The sequence below is a fragment of the Drosophila suzukii genome, chromosome 3, assembly GCF_043229965.1.
Source record: "Drosophila suzukii chromosome 3, CBGP_Dsuzu_IsoJpt1.0, whole genome shotgun sequence".
Lineage (NCBI taxonomy): Eukaryota > Metazoa > Arthropoda > Insecta > Diptera > Drosophilidae > Drosophila > Drosophila suzukii.
Window position 1 is genome coordinate 15,339,978 of NC_092082.1, and position 21,583 is coordinate 15,361,560.

General features: G+C 38.5%; 2 protein-coding genes and 1 long non-coding RNA gene across 3 annotated transcripts; all 3 read right to left on the reverse strand.

The window, feature by feature from the left end:
• Nucleotides 1-3,448: 3,448 nt before the first annotated feature.
• Nucleotides 3,449-7,730, reverse strand: LOC139353150 (uncharacterized). Its single transcript, XR_011604306.1, has 3 exons — nucleotides 7,370-7,730; nucleotides 7,210-7,278; nucleotides 3,449-3,898 (listed from the first exon to the last, which is right to left on the reverse strand). It is a non-coding gene; the product is annotated as an uncharacterized lncRNA (long non-coding RNA).
• Nucleotides 7,731-12,524: 4,794 nt separating this feature from the next.
• Nucleotides 12,525-15,646, reverse strand: Cyp4d8 (Cytochrome P450 4d8). The gene is made up of 4 exons (XM_036815786.3): nucleotides 15,390-15,646; nucleotides 13,711-14,164; nucleotides 13,085-13,647; nucleotides 12,525-13,020 (listed from the first exon to the last, which is right to left on the reverse strand). The coding sequence occupies exons 1-4, from the start codon at nucleotides 15,544-15,546 to the stop codon at nucleotides 12,671-12,673; spliced, it is 1,524 nt and encodes a 507-aa protein (XP_036671681.3). The 5' UTR covers nucleotides 15,547-15,646; the 3' UTR covers nucleotides 12,525-12,670.
• Nucleotides 15,647-16,853: 1,207 nt separating this feature from the next.
• Nucleotides 16,854-20,059, reverse strand: LOC108005765 (uncharacterized). Its single transcript, XM_036815787.3, has 4 exons — nucleotides 19,361-20,059; nucleotides 18,754-19,201; nucleotides 17,369-18,105; nucleotides 16,854-17,302 (listed from the first exon to the last, which is right to left on the reverse strand). Exons 1-4 carry the CDS (start codon nucleotides 20,056-20,058, stop codon nucleotides 16,858-16,860), a joined length of 2,328 nt encoding a protein of 775 aa, XP_036671682.3. The 5' UTR covers nucleotide 20,059; the 3' UTR covers nucleotides 16,854-16,857.
• Nucleotides 20,060-21,583: the final 1,524 nt, after the last annotated feature.

Sequence of the window (21,583 nt, forward strand, 5' to 3'; positions counted from 1 at the left end):
TTATTACAAATTGGTTTTGTGCACTCACCACTCGCATGTTTCGTGCGCAATTTGCGCCACCGAAATGAATATGGAGCGAAAGGAAAACTCTCGACAAATGTGCAGAAAAAATAAATTGCAGAACACGAAAAGGTGAGCGGAAGGGCGGAAACGTGTCCAACTCGCCACGTTAACGAAGTGAAATCGAAAGTTTGACTGCGGTCAACGCTGGGCATTGTCATTGTCTATCGCTTTGCTATATCACCATATCCACGACCCCGGTTCACAGCTCGTATCTGTATCTCCCCAGCTGACTGTCAGATTGAATGGTTTATGTGTGACACCTTTGACCGGTCACCGAGGTGTTTTTCTGGCGCAGGTTGCCCTCAGCCAGACGATATAAATTAAAATGCACCTGCAAGCAGGGGAAACGTTAAGCATTGCCAAAAATCACAGACGTACTTTTGTTACCATATGGGAACTGATGAAGGGAGAGTATCTTAACTTGTAAGGTGGTACTCCAATGTTCTTTAAGAACTTAAATAAATAAAAAGATTTTGAAACAAATTTTAATATTTTGTTTTATTTTTCAACTCTTGCCAATTTAATTATCTCTAAAATGTATCATATCTTAGTGGTAATATATTCATAAAGAGAGATTTTGTACTTGCTTCTTATTAATAATTTTACTGATTTAGTTTTAATAACATGTGATATTTTTTAAACATATGGTATGTTAATAAGACCCTTTATAAATATTTTAAGTTGTGTTTTACCTATACATTTATAAAAAATTTATTTAATCTTACAGTCCTTTACAAATATCCCCTTCAAATAAAACCTATTTCCGGGTTCTTTAACTTCCGATCAAGCATCAAATTCAATATTCCCCTGGATTTAAAAGGACTTTCTGTACCAATATCCTACTTTCACACTGACTCAGTTTTCCCAATGCGATTATGCCGGCTTGGCTTAACACCGAAAATCCTGTTGCCTGATTTCCGGGTTCCTTTATTTGCCCAGCAGAAGTCACGTGGCATTCATAATTCTTAAAATGACGCCATCAGAAATTATGTAGCAATGCTAAGTGCACCCAAACAGCTGTCCCCAGCTTTTCCAGGGGGATTCTACGTGACCAGCATTTGGTTGCCCCCCGAAGTGCTGGGATTTTCCTATATTTTATATTATATTCGGAAGGACAGTTGGGTAACAATGGGGAATTGATTTCGGGTTTTGGCTGATTATGGAATTAAAACATATTTCTGGACGGTGAACTTAAAACTTTAAGTGGCAAAGGTTGTCGCTGAGTTCTTAGTACGTGACATTCTTTTGCTTTCCGAGTTTATCACGTGACAAGTTTTCCAGCACTGCGCTTATGCTCCGCATTTTCCCATTTTCATTTTCATTGTGCGATGGAAAAATAACTTTTCATGTGTACGAGTGTGTGGGCAAAAAGGAAATGAATAAGCAAACGAAACTACAAAGAAGTTAACTACAAAAGCGGTCTGCGAAAGTGAACTTGGGTTACAAAGGAGAAGAGATCGGAGGAGGAGTTTTTTTTGGGTGGGGGGGTTTTTCAGGAAAAACGCAGATAAATAACATTGAATGTGAAAACACAAGGGAAAAGGGAAAAAATAAACAATACGCCTTTTGAAATGCTAAACGTGCCGCACTCTCTCAAACACACACATTCGGAAAAGTCTAGAGCCAGGAGCGTTTTTCACACATTTCGCAAGGACGCTTCGCAGGACTCGTGTTCGTGTATTTTTATTAGCACACCCGCACATCCGTGAGATACTTTGCCATCAGTTTATCTTGTTACTTGCCACCAGCTCAGTGCCAAAATCATTTATCTTGTCGTATTTATTTTGTAGCACATTAATTTCGCTTCGTGTTTCATTTCAAATTGACTTATTTGCATTCGGTTTAATTTGTTCGAACATCAATACCGCCCCGAAAAAATGGACAAAATATAGGGATGTTGCTGCTAACACAGCCACAGGTGTTGCAAGTGTCAGATTTTTGATTGATGGAAGGCCTAACATGGCATACAAAATTATGAGATTTATTCTTAAAAGTTTTTCTATATGGAGATGGGGATGTCAAGATTTTTTTTGACAATCTGCGAAAAACAATATCTTTTAGGGGTTTAATAAGTGACAGGGGATTTTTTCTTAAAGCTTGATTAGCACTCTCCTTGATTTCATTAGGTATTCTAAACAAGATAAAAAAATAACACCAATGAACCACTTCGGCGTTAGAAATATTTTTAAAACATTCTGAGAGAAGCAATATTTTTTGGGAGCTTGAAGCTTGATTGGCACTCTCCTTGATTTCATTAAAAGGTAATACCTAGAATTTTTATTCAACAACTTAAGGAATAACAAATTCTTCTCCGTAAAGATTTAAATCTAAATCAATATCCAAACTTTCCCCAACTAAATTGAATTTCCAAATAATAGCCCCAATTGTGCGTTTAGTGGCCAATGAGGGCGATTCAATTTAAGCCACTTAAATTAATAGATATTTGCCAATGGCCCCAGTGAAATGCGAACTTCAACTAACGAATTCAAAAGCCAAATGAAATGATATTAGCCACACGGCCGCAATTCGCTTCATGGACCAGCGACGACAGACAAAATGCATTTTTCATAAAGCAGACAGCCATGGAATGGGGCACACATGCCTCATTTTTGGGGGAGAAAGGGAAGTTTTCAGGTATTTTTCGGGGGGCAGGACTACCTGTAGACTTCTATCGACAGCCAGAGGCTGTGGCAAGTTGGAAAATAGAAAATGGGGAAATGGCCGAGAGCGCAAAATGTCAACCGAAATTGCGATTGCGTTAAAACTCTATAAATACGAGAGTAACATGCAACAACGGAGTGCGGCCAAAGGACATGCCGATATGGCAACAACACAATCTAATCCGGCTATTGCATTTTAAATGTGCAACACGCTCCCGCCCCTGAGGCGTGGCATCGTGCCATCCATGATTTCGCATTAAATTATTTGCCAGGCAATTACTGCCGCCTGACATTGAAGCCCATTGAGTTCTCGGTTCGACTGGGTTATTCATGGGATCACACACGGGTATGCCGAGAAGTATCTGGGATTGCACCTCGTAATGCGCTTATCAGGAAGCCAGCAAGCGGCAGCCAACTCTTTTCAAATTTTAATGTAATTTAACAGCATATTAAACAGCAGGAGTCTGCGGCCGGAAAACCACAATGGCATTATGCATGTGAGAGTCTGAAGTTGGGATTCCGAGTGTGGGTCTCGGTTTGGCCTGGGAGTCCTGCAACAGTTGTTAGTCCTTGCCGCAAAATTTCAGTGTGGCACACTTGGCAAACTTGCAGATGAAGATAGCAGCTGCTTACACCCAAGGTAAGTACACAGTGGAAATAATAATGGCAGTTATTTACTTTAAGATAAACAAATTCAGATTTTTAACATCGGATATTAAGGACAAAATGCTACATGAATTTATTTTACTAAATTTGCAAAACATATTTTAGATATTTCAATTACAATCTGTGAATCAGTTGAGATCAACCCTCCAAGCAACAGCTTCCGAGGTCTAAAATGCGGCTGTGTCTGAAATAGTTTAGTACAATTTCTGATCTCTTGATGCTGAGAAAACCAAATACGAGTATCGCCATATGTGACTTAGTTCGATACTGAAGACATATATCATATCCGAAGGCTGAACGGTTCCTATAAGTACCATTAGCTTGCAATTCCTGTCCTCTTGACTAGAGAATATAAATTCAGGGAAACTGCCGGGAGTATCCAGGGAGCCGGTAAAAAATCATCTGAAAGCATGTGTCTGCAAGCAAATATCGACCAATGGCGAATGCAACTATGGCCTGAAGGAAAAACCATTCAATGGATCGAAGATATAGCTGAAGGATTCCTGGATCTGGAAAAAAGATATATAAAAGAAGTAAATTTCTTATTCAAGCAGTTTTTTCACAATTTTGTACTCTACAAAATGGATAATCATGAACTCGCAGAATGGCTAATCAATTGCGCGCACATTGAACACAAATCAAATTGCAAACTTGCCGCGTCCAACGATTTTTGCAAAAACTTTTCCGGCTTTTCCCCCTCCCCAACCACTATCCATTGGCTCCATCCTCTTGGAAGATCAACTTTTGCTCAATTTGATTTTTCAACAAAATAGGAAGAACTTTTCGCCTTTTTACCTGCCCTTTTGTGTGCGTCTACTTTTGCTTGTCGTTAAACAAACTTATCCAATAAAACTTTTGTCAACATTGATTTAAGGCTAAAGAGGGTGCATATTACGGGGAAGTGTGGGTGGGGATTGGAAAATCATTTGACATTTCGTTTGCCTTTGCCATAAGTCAAAAAATGTTAAGCCCAAAGAGATGAAAAAAGTGTTATCAGGTGGTGTTTCAAATACTTGAAGGAAAGTTGAACTGAAAAAATATATTCTATCTTTTAAGACGCGCTTTTTAAGTTTTCTAGGGTTCAATAAAACCCCAGATTAGTATTTTTCTAGACCTTGAGAACTATGACCTTCCTACTGTAGAATGAGCTTTCTGATAAAGTGTAAGACCTTTCTCATAAGGAACGTAGTAGATTTAATTAAAAATACATTATTCATCAAGATATATTTTTTCAACTTTATAGAGTCCCCTAAGACCCGAGATTATTATATTTAAAGACTTTGTGAACCATATTCTCCCCTCTATTCAGCACACCTGGTAGTACCGGAGTAAACACACCCTCTGACCCACTCACAAGAACACCACCACCCACATCGTACTTAGAATGTGGGCTTAAGTCAGTTTTTGTCTTGTCCTCGAGCAAACAAACGGAAAGTGTTGGCCAGGCCGCATAAGTAGAACAGTCCGAGGCAAAAGTTTTCCCTTGCAACGCGATATGCTTGTTGTTTGTGTGGAAATGTGGAAAGTGCATTTACAGTTTGCTGACTGCGGCAGCTTCTCTTTATCCACTTCTACTTAAGACTTTAATAGTTGCAAAAGTTTTCAACGCGCGCGGTCTTAAGTAGCTGTTCTTCGGGGTGGTGCTTAAAATGACTGTAAAACTGCCAACATAAATCTGGCCACAACATCTTTTATGTTGCCACTAGCCAGAAATAAATGCCAGCCACGTAAAATGAAGATTTAAGGAATCGAAAAGGCAAAGGCGGAATGGAGAATCTCGGCCAGATTAAAAAGTTCTGCAGACAGGCAACAAATTGACGCGTATCTTTTGCATATTGAATAAAAGTCAAATTGTGTTTGGCATATTAAGCGGGAATCATTGGGCGATGCCGATGGAAAATCGAAAGCAAATCCCAGGCCAGCCAAAAAACGTTCGTCTGGCGGAGAAAAGTGATTTTTCTTGTTGGACTTACGGCTTAGCCACGCAGCAGATTCAAAAATTCTGGCCAATAACTTCGTTTATAAACTTGACAATGGCCGATGAGTTTCTTGAATTTAAAGCGAAGCTAGTTAATCACAAATTGTGTAAATTAATATTATTTTCTATTCGAATTACCCATATTTCCATGGCTTTTCTCATTCAAATAACTGTTTGCTCTATTATAATATTTGTGCCACTTTGTCTGGCTTAATTCTATTGACATTTAATTACTCGTATTATTATGGCAACAATCGCCTCATTGAAAATATTTTAAATAAATATTTCTCCTCTCATAGTTGTAATTCAAGCTTATGGAATATATGCGAACCATCGAATCGAGCTGAAACCGCATTATTTTGTCAAATGGTGGGCCGAACGAGGTGAGCTATGGAAGTTTAGACTATAAATGGAAACTTAAATTAACTGAATGTACTTTCAATGATTTAAAGATCTTTATAAAAAAAATAAAGCAATAAATAATTATCATTAACCTAAACTTAAGCTTGAAATTAAATATTAGTTGTCTATCTACTGATAATTAGAATAGAACTACCAATTTATGATGGTCTATTTTTGCAGCTCTTCTAATTAAATATATTTCTTATTTTTATAATGTTGCTAAAATATTTATAAGACAATAATATCAGCCCTCTGTGCATCAATGCCATCCACAAGGCAATAAATATTCCGAATATCCCATATAGACATGCCAAATTTACAAGTGGTCAGCGGCAGCGACGCTAATGAGCCAAACGCAATGCAAATTGATGGCCCTTTTTTGACAGCCACGCCCCTTTTTCGCACCGCCCACGCGAACAGTTTGCTGTGGCTTAAGGGATTAGCATCGTTATGCCCACTTTGTTTGTTCATATATGCGCACGGTCGGCGGAGAATGGAATTTCATGTAATTGTTTTTAATTTCCATGCATTTATAATTCAACATTCTCGCGGCCTCATGAAAAGCTCATTTGGTTATGAGTGTCCTGGGTCCTAAAGTCCTGTCTACTGTCTACTTCAAAGTGTTAATGAGCCGCGAGGCTGCCGTAATTATGCAAATTTTTAATGAGTGTGAAAATGGTTGGCACGGAGCAACAAGTGTTCGCGTCTTGGTCCTTGGAATCCCCATCCATCTACCCACTGAAATGGCGGCTAATTCCATTTGACCCAAAAAGCCCCATGGCAATCCATTTACATGGCTTCGAATACCTCGTCGCTTCCTGAATCCTTGCCACTCCGATGCCAAGCCAACCCTCCAGTTTTCCCCTATAATCCTCCTCCGTTGTGAGAGCTCTGAGCCGAGTTGACTGCCGGCATTTGGTCTTTAGATTTATACAGATTTTGTCAAACAAAACATGAATTTGCACTTTTACACACATATATGTGAGTGACTGAAAGAGAGAAAGCGGCGAAAGCCGATTTGGTGCCATTCAGCTGAAGCGAACCGCCTGCAATACGGTTAAGCCCTTAAGACCATGATTCGCATATGGTCGAGGGCTACATTAAACTCGTACAAAAGGGTAAAGAAAATAAAAGAAATATAATCGCAAAAATGCCAAGTAAATGGTAATTAAAAAAGTGTTAAGCGACAGAAATTAATGTCATGTCACGAAGTTGTACTTTTAAAGACACAAAATATTAAAGTAAATAATCCTGCAGGGATAAACTTTCATATACAGTGCCTTTCAAAAAGTAAAAATAAATGTACATCTCTATGTCGATCAAAAATACATTTTTTACATACCGATAACCCACTGAATGATACATATTTATTAAGAAAAATGTGAAGACAGCTGGTGACCAAACTCTTACTGACAATTATGTGGCTAAATAAGATCTTACCCTTATCGAACCGCTCAATAAATATTAAAATGCACAGCAATCCTTATAGTCTTTGGAAAATCTTCAGAACTGATAAAGATAGAAATTGTTTTTAAATTAAGAAAAATTGTTTTCAGAAAAGACCAACCTCGCAATACTGGAACTCAATACTTTTACGAACCTGGTTAGAGATTAACCCGAAGAACTTCCTCCTTAAGTCTTGCCATGGGTCAACATTTTCTTGCAAACACATGCCCTTAGATGGTTTTTTATCGGTTCCCGGAATATGTCCGATAGCTGCCAGAATCTATACTTCCCAGCCAGGTGGGCGGAAATTGCGAGTACAACATATTTATCGGAACCGTTCAGTCTTCGGATGTGCTATATCTCTACCGTATCGTTGGAGTCGCATTAGGACATTTCAGCAAGTTACTTTAACAGCATCAGAAGAACATGAACTGTACGAAACTATTTCAAAGCCAGCCGTTTTTTAGACGAAGGAAGCTGTTCCACGGAGAGCCGATCTCGACTGACTGGCGTTTGTTCGGAAACACTGAATTAAATAACCTTTTTCGAGACCAGCTGAATTTTAAAATCAAGAACAATGAACCTGATACGATTGCGTTATTCCCCTGAGAGAAATAATGAACTGATTTAAAATGTGCGATTAGAATATACTTGACCTGATATATAAGTTGTTTGAGAATGCAACCCGAGGGAATTGGCTAAGAATATTTTACCCAGAGGAACAACGTTCGCGTTTCAATTATCAGAAATGGAGTTTCGTGGTCCTCAATGTGATTTGAGTACATTTTTAAGCACAATCTTTTGATCTTGAAACAAAGAGGAATAGTAGATTTTCATTTTTTTAAATTTTCAGTCAGTCAATTTCAGATTGGTTAATTAAAATGTTTTTCAATGCATAACCAAGATCAAATTCTCAAATTCTTTGATATCGCAGAAAAACATAACACCCTGTTAACGGTTGTTTTTAATCAATATACATATATTTTAAGAATAATACGAATTTTTAAATAACTTCAATTTAATGTGAAAACGTGCTCGTTTATGGTAACTGCCTTTTTCAATTAGTCCTTGCATATGAGCAAGGACCTCGAGTCCTTCCTCCTGCCCCACAATTCACGGCTGGTGTCCGAATGCAAATGCAGATTTTTAAGCCTTGCGGCAGCTTTTGCGCAAACAGATTGTAAACAAATAAAAGATACACATTCAGTGGTCAGTGGCCAGATTCCAGGCTGGAAATTCTTTCAATACGTTATTTCACATGCACTTTACTTCACTTTTGAGCCACGTGAAGTTCAGTCTGCTGAACTGAAACCTTTTTCGCACTTAAGTGGTTAAATTGGCTGTGATAAATTGTTGCCGAGTCAAAGTTGCCGCTGCGGGGCACCTCAAGTCACATGTGGTGGGTGGTGGGTGGCTTGAGTGGGTGGTGCGTGGTTTTGTGGGCGGAAAGTGCGTGATAAGTCCGCAAGGACACCAAAGTGAGAGGCTGACACTCTCTCATCTGCTTATTCATTGAGTGCCTGCCGCTGACAGTAATCATAACGCAGTCATCAGCTCGTAATATTACTGCCGCCTGACATATGACATCTGGGAAAATGAAAATGGGGGACTGGGGACCAAGGAAAAGGAATGTGGACTATTAATATGTCAGTATATGGAGGCTTCTACACAGTGAGAAAAACCATATCACTATCTTTTATCAAAATTAAAAGGCATAAGCATTAAAAGATAAGAAATTGCCATGCTTCCCTGTAGTATTTCAAACAAAATTATTTTTTTTTGCTTTGACACTCTAGTTTTAAAACATGTTTTTCTCTGTGCACTAATAGTACTATTATAATCCAAGCCCCAGCTTATAAAGGCTGGTGCCTAATGGGTGGCGGTTAATGGGGTGGTGATTAAGAGGTGATGTTTAAGAGGTGGGATAACTACTGGTTAATGGGCGGAGGGCGTGCCTGAGACTGATGGAAACCTTTTAGCTGCAGTAGCCAAATTAAATGTCTAGCCAAATATCATTCCTTTTGATTAGCCGTGCTGAATAATGTATGCTCTGTGAGGATTTCTTCCACCTTCAAGTTACCAAAAATGTATAAAGAGTCAGCTGCGCCAGTAAGCAAATTTTCACGCTTATCGCAAAAGTCACATCAGACAATCTTGATGTGCATATCATTTTTATGGGCAATTCATGCAAAATGCTTCCCGTAGCCAAAAACACCAAGAGAAACAAAAATACCAAAGAGGAATTTTGAAATAAATATTTTAGTATACGCCCTTTTTTATACCCTCTTTTGTTAGTTTTGACTTTAAAATTATTTTGTATTTTATTTTTATGTTTCTGAATAACTGATGTAGCAATTTTTTTTAATGTTCTTGTATAATTTTGATTAGGTAAAAACAGAAAAATTAATAAAATGGTTTTTATTTTAAAAAACAACCCAAAGAATGGTCTAAAAATGTTTGATTCCTGGTTGGAAGTAGATTGTATCTTACTTTGTTATGTCAGTCTAATGTCTTTGTCGCTCTCCATTTTCAGGTGTCCTTTTAATCCAATCCTCTACTTCACTTGTCGTCGCTTTCCATGTATGTTTGAGCCTCGTTTCTTCCTCTAACTTGCCGGCTGACCGACTTCCTTTGCTATTTATAGGAAAATGTACACTGCGTCTCAAAAACAATGATTTTAAGAATTGTAACTGTAGAAAAAATAGATTGCTGTAATTAAATTAATACCATAAGAAACTTTTGTCTCATTTCTCATCTAAAAAAAAAAGTATATTTCAAGTTCTTGATCTTGTATTTTCTTTAAGTGGTCTGTCAACTATGAAACGCACTGTAGCCATGTGTACCTATGTATCTAACTATCTGTCGCTTTTTTGTGAACTTGTATCTGCCGTCGAGGCAAACAATGGGAATGCAAATTGTTGCAATGTCTTTGTTTTAATTTTTTTCGCCGGAGCGCATATTCGGCAGGCCTGTGAAAGGATTTGTATCCTGCCGCCGTTTGTCGGTCTGCAATGTTTTTTTTTTTGTTTGTTGTTTTTTTGCTGTTTTCTGTTTTTGCGTAACACTCGGATTGTTGGCTTCGTAGTTCGCTTACTTTTCATTGTCACCGGCGACGCTGTCATCAAATTTTTTTGTTCATTTGCATACGCGAGACGAGGTGGCGTTGGACTTTTGGTCACGTGGCCGCTGGTCCTTGGACTTTGCCCGCTGGCCATTGCACTCGACTCCGTCCGGAGAGTCCTTGTAGAGAGTCCTTGCCGCAGTCGTGACATTGACGTATGAATGCCAGAGTACCTGGGCCTGGGCCTCATAAATACATTCACACACTACTGCCAACTTGGGAACTATAGAACTTGGGAGTGCTGCCAGCCGGGTTCAACGGCCCACAAAATCCCCAATAAAACTGGCTTCATTAGCCGCCATTAGCCGGCTTTGTCTTCGTTTGCCTCAAAGTGAAATTGTGCAGAAAAATAGCGGGGCAGGAAACGGGGCAAAAAACGAAGCTGGACACATGGCCCCTGTTGCCTTTTGCCCCTCGAATGCGTGCGGAGTGTCATTAAAGTTTCATCAACGCCGCAAAATGAAAATGGAACACAACAAACTCCGCTCGGTTTCAAGGAACACCCCAGTTTGAGTTTTCCAACTCCCCGAGGGCAAGGATATATATGCAAGATACAAGGGATATACAAAAGGAGGTTTTCCGGGATGTGAGGGGGTAAGGCCTGCTGATATTGTCATTACATGCTTGGGGGATATTCCTGTGGCGTAACCAAGGCAAATGTACTTTTGACAGTCCAACTGCTGAAACTCTCGAACTGAAACCTAAAAGGGTTGACCAACCCTCGCCGGTGACCCCGGCAACCGCAATGGACAAAAGACAAAAGATTTGTTTGCTCGCCGGGACAACAGCTGCTGATGCCCCCAAGTCGTTCGTCCTTCGTCCTTCGTCCTTCGTCCTTTGTTGTCCCCCCACCCAATTGCCCTAAATTGGTTTGTTTAATAGTTTCCAAATCTTGTTCCCGGCTCAGCAGCAATAAATGTTGGGTAAGTACTTAAATATTTATCAGTCAAAATTCTTATTTGGGTATATTGTATTGCATAAGATAACACACTTAAATATGGTATCCCATCCCTCACTGGGTATTGGTAATTTTCGTCTTGACCAATCATGTTGCCTTTTTAACGTAAAATCTAAGCTCGCGCTTTACTTTGGAAAGATTAAATCTAAGAATATTGGCAGTCGATATATAAACTAAGGAAATTTAGGAGATTATTAAATTCATTCTTTTATACTGCAATGCAAATTTATTAATTTATTTTATTTATTATTAAAATACTTAACTTCCAAAATGGTTCTATATTCTAGCTACATGTTGCCAAGCACTTTGGCAACATTTTGTGGAACTCAAGAAGCCATTAATAAATGCAACATTTTACAAAATTCTAATAAATTATTTTTTAAAATAAATAAATAACGATTTGAATTCAACTTTTGGCTAAAAAGCTTTTAAAAATGTTAAATTATAAATAGCATAATTCAAATGAATACATAAATCTAGAGAAAGCTAAATATTTTGGAACTAAACAAAAAAAATTTAGGGAGAAAAATGTATTTTCTTAAAAAAGTGAAAATATATACATACAACATATTAATACGGTTTACACTTTGTTGAAACCCCGTGCTTAAGCTTAAAGGAATTTAACTCCGGAATGCAACAAGAACACTATAGTAGACTTATCTTAACTTATCCGGAGATTTAACGTTCGCTTGGCTTATTTTCTGCCAAACAAGGTGGTTTGACATCAATAAGATTAAATTAAATTTAAGGCCCTCGTGAGATTAGCTCGGCCCCTCGAACGTTCATATAGATGCAGGCTATAGCGATAAGGTGCGATTAGCATAGACACTAGAGGGCGGTATTTGGGCTCAGTCGGAACCATGATCTTGACCACCACCTTCGTGTGCTTCTGCCTGGCCTCCGTCTTCAACTATTTCAGGACCCGTCGCCAGAGGTCAATGATTCAGAATCTTAAAGGACCTTTTACCTGGCCACTAATGGGTGCAATGCACAAGCTCCTGTTCCTGAAGCCAAAAAGTTTGTGATTTTGGAAACCTAATTTCGAAATTTAATTTCTAACTAATTTAGAAAGATTTCTTTCTTTGATGTCTGGGAAGTAGTAGCTTCTGGTGTGAAGGAGCTAATGGTTAGGATCACCTGCGGTGCAAGACCCAGTGAGAAATGTTCCAATATCCTCAAAGAGTAAGTATCCTTAGAATCCAACAAATATAAGTAAATAAGGACAGAATCTTACTTCTAGTTTCTTTGTTGGTAAGAGGTAAATGATCTTTAATTTTTAAGATAATACTCTAAAATACATAATGTAAAATATTGGAATCTGTACTAGTCCAGTCGGTAGATGTTTAATAATAAAATCCCTGCCATACCCCTTACACTTATGTGTTATTACGCTTGCGCATTCCCAGCTGAAAGCCCGTATCCGATCGCAGGACAATATTAACGACGCACTCCACTCTTTGACCCATGGGTAGGAGTTCGTACTCCCTGACAATCTTGGCCAGCATCATCTTCATCTCCAGTTGGGCAAACTTCTGACCTATGCAATTTCGGGGTCCAGCACTGAAAGGTATCATTTTAAAGGGCGGTACGCGAATTCCCTCTTCGTATCGCTCCGGAATGAACTCATCCGGATTGGAAAAGGTTTCTGATTGTCGATGGACTCCAAAGATTCCAATTATAATCTCTGAGCCCGCTGGGATAACTCCATCCCCGTAGACTGAATTCGCTGTAAGAAGATAATCATTTAACATTGCATTTGTATAGAGAAAGTTATTTATAAGGACACCTACTGTACTTAAAGTCAGTCTCCAATTTGCGACCCACGATGGGCACGGGTGGATACATCCTCAGCGACTCCTTGATGACGCACTCCATGTATTTGAGCTCTCCGAGATCCCGGATGCTGACCGGTCGGCTTCGATCGGTGCCCAGAACCCGAAGGATCTCCTCCAGCATCTTTTCCTGCACTTCTGGGTGCCTGGAAATCTCATACAGGCAGAAGGACAAGGCACTAGTGGTGGTATCGTGACCCTCAAACATGAAGGTGTCCACCTCTTCGCGGATCTCATCGTTGTTCAGAGGTCGGCCGTCAACAGTGGCCATTAGAAGGACATCCAATAGAGCCATACGTCTTTTAGAACCCACATCTTCATCTGCGGTGTCCTTCAACCTGGATTGCTTTTGCTGATCCTCCAAAGCCTGACGACGTTGCTCGATCACCTTGATGGTGAAGTCCTGCATTGTGCGGATGAGCTGCGTCTGTCGCCATTTCAGGTGAGGATGGGTGAGGGTAAACAGCAGCTCCACCTGCAGGTAAACGGACATGAATCGCCAGCTCAACAGGGCAGTGCATCTAAAAGTATATAATATATATAAATATATTTTTTTAATTCTTTCAAAATTCCTTAGTACTTACTCATTCACTGCCTCTGCATAGGGTGTGCTTTCGTTGGCCTGGGCATATATCTTAGTGCCCATAGCTGTTTCTGCTATAATATCCAAGGCTGCTGCACAAATGTTCCGGTAAACATCGAAGGTCTCGCCATTGGCCTTCTGCGCCAGCCTTTGGACACAAATGTTGGACTGCTGATCGAACACCTCAACGAACTGCTCGAGGATCGAGAAATGGAACGTGGGAGTGATGATCTTGCGGCGCTGATGCCAAACTTTTCCATCGCTGAGGAGCAGTCCGTTTCCCAGCCACTGACCAAGTACCTTGTACACCGGATGCTTCACCAGGTGCTCCTGGCTGCTCAGCAGCTGCTCATTAAACTCCGCATCACCACTCATTATCAGCAGGCGATTGAAGACCCAAACTCGTTGGAGGTGACCATATTGGGTCACGTACTCCCGGCCCACCTTCAAGAAAGCTAAAAGATTATAAATAAAAGGTTTATTTTAGGTTAAGCATAAAATAATAAGTAATGTATTTAAACGTTTTTATAAATTAAAAAATATATTAATAAAAATATAAGTAAAAACTAAATGCCGAAACATATAGCTCGTTTTTCTTTCACTGTTACTTGGAGTTCGCATTGATAAGAATTATATTCTTCTTATGGTCAGTGGCCATTCATAAATGGTTTAGCGATAATGCAGTAGATTTCAAAGTAATCTGCCTCTTATGTTTGTTCAATACAAAAAAAGTATAATTAGCTTAAGATAAGGTCTTTCTCTTTTTGAATATAGCTTACTGTTTGACTTAATCCATACTTCATTTAGTATTACGGTAGCAATAAAAAATGTTGATATTATTTAAGCAATTCAAAACTTTCCGTTAACACACATTTTTAAGTGCACTTGTTCGATTTACTAAGTATTCGTTGTTCTATTTAAGACTTTATATTATTCTCTGTTATTTTAAATCCGGTTATTAGAGAACCGGTCGATTTATTTTAAAATATTATGTAGCCAGTGCACTATTCAAATCTACTTTGTAAAGATGAATGAAATAATATATGCACATTCAAGTCATTGCAACGATTTTATAAAGCAAAATAAAAAACCGAAGAGAAGAAAGAGACAAAATCGTATTCCGTTTTGCATTGACATGTTGTTCGCTTTACAACCTAAAAAAAATAAAAAAAACTTAATACTAGTAATTCCTTATCAGTAGTGTAACAACAGAAGCGGTCACGAACAGATTTAGAGCTTTAAGATATGAACCAATAAAAAAAAACAACTAATAAATAACATGAATACGTTTTCGAAAAAAAAGTAAAAATGAAACCCAATCGAAAAGAAATATTATTTTTTGTTTACGAATTATAAAGAACCTACTACATAAAACAAACAAAATAAAGGCTGATGCCACGTCAAACGGGTACAAAAATTATAGAAATCTAACTTTAACTTTATAGGTATACATATGATAAATAGCTTGTCTTTCTGGCTTGCGTGCAGTCAATAAAATGTATATCTGATTGAGAATATTTTTTATATGCCAGACTGACCATTTAAGTGATTTCATTATAATTAAGACGACAAACGGACTACGGGTTTAAATATTTTTCATATTTCAATATAAAGAAAACATTTGTATGATCTTTTGAAATGGTATAAATTAACTTCCACTTTTTTTTACTAGTGACTTACTTTTTGGGTTCATGCGCAGCATGAGTTGAAGGGCTCCAATGAGCGGCGGACACACGGGTCCCGGCAAATTGGCCACTTTCCGCCGGCGATCGGCCTGGCCAAGATGGATGATCCAGCCCGCCGCAAAAAGCAGCACAACCAGTAGGAACAGCAACATTTTGCACTCTGAATCTCCGATTATTCCAGTAAAGCCGATCCGAACGGTTCCAACGATCCGAGCGATCTGAGAGCGACATGCTATACTTACGACTTAATCTAATCGTATTTATATTCAAATGTAATACAAAGTGTATGTAGCGATATTTAAGAGCGATGATTGCGCTAATCTGGGTAGACTATTTTAAGCCAGCCAATGTGGGTCTATGAGGTACTTGTATTTTTACTAATTATTTCCAACCCATCGGCAAGATAACGAGGTGCCCTGCAGGCGATTGACACTCCGCCCTGGGTCATGAACTTTGTTTATTTTTTTTTTGTTTTTTAAGTAATTTCCGTTAGAGACATTCGTGCGGAAATTAAAACATTTGACCCAACTCCCGCGCAGAAAGTGCCTGAATGGATGGGCTAGATGGACAGATAGATGGCTGGACGACTCGTCAGCTGGCCAAGGGATGGCTTCGAAAAAACTAATTAACACCGACTTCCTGGGCCAGCCAACTTTGACTTTGTAATGGCATTTTATTATTATTTTAAATACTCACAATATCCCCAGCAGAACGAGTGCAAACATGCAGACGAAAAGTGTTTTTAATTGTAGACCGAATGTGGATTTTCAATTTTCACAATGACTTTTATAAATAAAAAGCTTGGATATATGCATATCTCGCCTTTCGTTTCATTTCTGTTGCTCATCGTTCGTTGCTCTGCGCGGCACAGAAAGATTTTCCGCATTAATTTTGCATATTAAAAATGCAATTTGTTGCGTTAATTGCAGCATGTGAAATGTATCGGACAATGCGAGTGATATGCGGGTTCCCCAGCCCCGAAAAGCCCTTTCCACGCCAGCGAGGCAGCCAAGTCACGTTGATAGCGAGTGCAAACAAGCGGACAACGAGGCGTATGCGTAACGCAAGAGACTGGCTGATAAAGGGTTGGGGTGGCCCACCGCTGGATATTAAAATCTTTTAAAGGTTGCCAAAGGGAATCCGATAATTTAAGAATGGCTTGAGAATAAAGAAGACAACAAAATGTGAGTATGGTAAATGCAGAAATAACACACATGAAATTCTTGCAATTTAAACTTTTAGCATAATCAAGAAAACTGATTTTAATACCAATATCTTTTCAAAAAATCTCTTTGCAATGTATTCGACCTATGTTCACTGAGTCAAATACATTGGGTTTTCTAAAGTAACCACTAAAAACAAATGTAAATGATATTTATTGCAATTTGATTATATCCGGAAAAAAGGGCTGTGCAGATATGTCTCCAATAAAATACAAATTATGAGTATCTTGTTGAAAACACTCAGCTTAAAATATTATTTGTGAAATATAAGTAAAATATTGCAACTGTTCCAACTAAGTAATTTAAGCCCCAACTCCGCGAAGCTCCATTTCCGGAAAGTTGGTATTTCTCTATGTAATAAATTGATCTGGAGGGTGGATAATTTTCAATAGCCTTCTCGGCCATCGCTCGAATTCCCGTCCACGATTCTTCAGCAAGGTGGCGAATATCTCTGGTAGGTGGAAAGAACTTGTACTCCACATTATCCTGACCCGTTCCCGACATCTCGAAGACAAAGGACAGCGGGAAACCCACGTAAAATGCATAGTCCAGGCTGGTGCCACCAAATGTTCCGCCGTATTTAGAACCCTGATTCGGCTTTATAATAGTACCCGTACTTTGAAATATACTTTCGGCAGCGAACCTGGCGATTTCATCGTGTTCTTCGTTATTAGGCACTGGAGAACTGAAGACGAAATAAATAAATATTAAAATATTTCTTAAACTTATAACAGGTGTAACCCTAACTCACGTATCGTATACCCAAGGATAGAAAATTGAGCGGTTCGCCGTGTGCAGAGAAAGATACATGACAGCCCGCTTAGTTTCCACCAGATTGAGCATTATGTCGCGCACTGTTCGTGCCTCCACCTCGGAGAATGGTGTACTACCCGCGTAGTTCTCATCACAGGGATCCCGTAGCTCCGGAAAACCCACTCCCCATCCCACTTCAAAGTTTCGGTTGAGATTGGTGCCGTAGCAACTGCCGCCATTCGGAGTCCTTGTGTTTCTCCAATATTTATATGTATTGCGGGAGTACTCGTAGCCATCTGGATTCGCCAAGGGCATTATGTGCCAGTCGTAATCGGCCAGGAGATCGGAATTCTCCTCGAACTCCACCACCAGTTTACGGATGGCAAGGAGGGCGGCAGCGGGTGCCATCCACTCGCGGGAGTGGAGAGCGGCATCCATGAATACCACTCTCTTACCCGATCTCCCGTCACCGTTCGTTATCATGACGACTTTTAGGGCTCGACCTTCGTAGGTGCGACCCACATCCTTTATGATAACCCTATCTGCATAGGTGATTGCCAACTCATCCAGGTATTCCATAACTTCCTTGTAACTGAGGTAGTGTTTCAGTTGGAGTTCGACTGGAATCCGTCGGCGGATGTCTTTCGTCACCGCCAATGGATTTACTATCGCCACGAGAGCGACGATCGCGCACAGCACTCTCCACATCTTTCCGGAGACGGAACGAATAGTGCACTAACTCTGACCGATCACAATACGGTTTTATAAAGCTTTAAGAGAGCCTTTCCCTGAGAATCTATAGATATGGGCTACAAACGACTCATACCCTTTCCATGCTAAATACTCTGATTTGGCCGATGAGTAACAATACATAACATTACATTTATAATAGTTTTTTAAAATGTATAAGATGGTTTTAATAAATCGTCTAGATTCACTTAAAAAGAAGATTCACTAAGAAATTTTTGTTCTCCCTAAAAATAGTCATTATAGTGTTTTTAGGATATATATTGGATAAATGTTAATATTAATATGTTAATATATTATTGTCTTTGAATTTTCGATTCTTTGTAAAGATGGGATATTATGGGTATACCCATATATATATAATATATGGATATTAATAGTAGTAATAGAATTAGTGTTTATTTTTGTGGGTAGCATTCTAGTCTTAACTAAACCAATATAAATGTTTTAAAATTTTATAGCAGACTTGCTAAATAAAGAGATATATCAAAAGTGTACTCTTTAAGCTGTGAACGTACTTGGGTAGCTACCTCTCTTAAAAACACTAAACGCTGGAAAACGTTTTTAGTTATTGAGTAAAAATATACCAATGAATGTTAAACACAGACACAATAAGCTGAAACCACTAAAATGAACTCCCAATTTTGCGGCACTTAAAGATTTGCCGTTGATAAGTGGAGATGAACCGGATTTTAAATTTTGTAGAACTACGAATTTCCTATCACCTTTAGGATTACTTTCGTCTTCATTATTTTCCTCAAAGCACCTACATTTATCTGCTCTAGGAACATTGCATTTATATTTTAGTGCTCCTTTGGCAAGATTAAACACTCCACTCCACCCCACAAAGACCCGATCTGCAATCAAGTTTCTGATATGTTTTTCGACTTGATCCACTTCGAAGACCTCGAGACCATAAGTTAGAGGAAATCCCTGTTCGTAGGCGTAGTCCAAACTGGAACCACCCATTCTTTCATATTCAATGGGTGGGAGTTCCAGATGCACGGGCTTTGTTTCCAGAAATACATTTTTACTGGCATAGTCTGCTATCATCTTGAACATCTGTACGTCTTCCGGGGGCGCCCTAAATAATGTAAAGATGGTGTGATAATAACGTTAAATAATTTTGGATATACTTAGCCACTAAGAATATATTCCAATTTATGATTTACAAGTTTTGAAAAATAATGTTAACCATTTCAACGTAACATATCCGAAAAAATAAATATAATCCTTTACTTACAGTTCGTGGGGCGAAGGATATAGGATAGACGGCTTGGTTTTGGTCTGCAGAGTTATGTAGAGGAAGTGCTGTTTTTGTGCAATAAGATATTGCATCAGACGCCCAGTATAATTTGATTCGCGTTCGGAAAAAGGCTTGATCCCTGGATACTCTTGGCTACTGGGTAATCGTTGCCATTTATTAAACTTATTGCATTTGGTGTCGAAGTTTCGGTTCAGATTGGTGCCAAAGTAAGGGCCATTCGGAGAGCGATTCTTTTTCCAGTGATGAAAAACCGAATTTCGGGAGAATTCGTAACCATCCGGATTTGCCATAGGCAGGATGTACCAGTCGAATCGCTCTAATAACTTTTTATTTACTCCATAGTTTACCACCAATTCATGAATCGTCTTGAGCGCCACAGTGGTTGTGATCCACTCGTTTCCTTGGATGGCCGCATCCAGTAAAATCACGTTTTTTGGGCCAGGACAATAATGGTCGAGTCGCGCAGATATTTTCACCATATAAACTGATCTATTCTCGTGAGTTTTTGTCAATTCCTGAACCTCTATATTGCTGAAGGAGCTACTAAGGGTGTCCAGGTACCATTTCATTTCATGGTAGGTATAGAAGTCGTGCAATTTCAGATCTGGTTTTTTGTAATATAAATAATCCGCGGAAGCTGTTACTGCGAAGAATAAAAACACTGCTCGCAACATATTGCTAATTCGTACTGGCATAAATAAATTTCAAAGTCTTCCTTAAACCATTGCAGATAAAAGTTTTTGGGATTTTTGCTTACGCGTATAAAAATGTAGTCATTGATGATAATAATGGCATAAAAAAGTTTCGATATTTAATAAAAGCCTATAGTTTATAAGCAGTGGCGGATTCAGAAATTTGTTGTGAGGGGTATAAAAAAAATGTATTGAGAGGAAATCGAACCATTTGGAATAAAATACATATTACATATTTTTTTTTCCCAGAGTGGGGGATCTGTCCCCTATATCATTAATTGAATCATTATTAAAACTGTTTATACAAATTAAATCCATAATAATGATTTAATAAACTTTTTATACAAATTAAATTTATAATAATGATTTAACTAATGATAATGATGATCCAATTTTAGTGGTAATTTTTTATTATTTAATAAAATTTTTTTTAATTTACAATCGGAAAGAAATTAAACATGTATATTTTTTTTATAAACAATATATTGAATATTATATTTTTCTGTACTTTTTTAACTTGCTCAAAAATTATTATACAAACAGGTTTTATAGGAGAGTTAAGAATTGCACTAGTTGTGCTGAAGCTTAGATAGTGCAAAATAAAGAGTATTAATCAAAAAGAGTATTTTCTCTTTTTTCCCAGCTCTCTTGGTCTCTAAACGCCTCTTATAAAAACTTCTCTCCGATTTAGAAAAATTAAAAGTAAACAAAAGATTGGAAAATCGTGCAGAAATGTATTTTTGCTTCCAAAGGTACACAAAAACTAATTATAAACATGCGAATGATACATTTAAAAAAAACCAATATATTTTACAAACAGTGCTATATTTATAAATCAATAAATTAAAAATGCAATATAATTATGTAGTAGTGGCACCCAAATTGAGTTAAAATTCTTTAGGGCAAAGGAAACCCGAAGAATTCAGATGGTTAAGCAGGTTTTCCCCATTTTCTAGCATTTTTTCGCCATGGCTTTATCTTGCAGTGCGGCTTTGCCATTTTGCGGTTTAAGGGGCCATTAAAAATGTAATTATGTTGATAAATACGTCTTACTGGGCATTTTGCATTTTTATTTTGCCAACTTCGCCTAGGACGACGTCCTGGCGATGGAAAGTGGAAAACTTTAACCGCAACAGCTAAATAAAAACAACAACTAACGGCTCGGCCTTCCTTCATCTCTTGCTTTCTGTTAGCTGTTTCAACTTTTTAGCCAACAAATTTACTTGCCTTGGTCGGGCAAATATTTTATCATTGCGCCTTTTAGCACTCAAGTGGCGGACAGAAGCGGTGGTCCCAAAAAAATAGGGAAGAGGATGGGAATGTGGAGGGCAGGAGGTCCTGCAGGATCCCGGACTAAGCGGAGTTTATGGCTTCATTTTTTCGCAAATTGTGGCCTTTTGCTCAGTTTTTCAATTCAGAAGTTCACTCCAGAAGTTGCTGGCCCTATTCTGGTAATCATTATGGCCATTACTTTTATGGCCAGCTAATGAAGCTATCATTTAGAGAA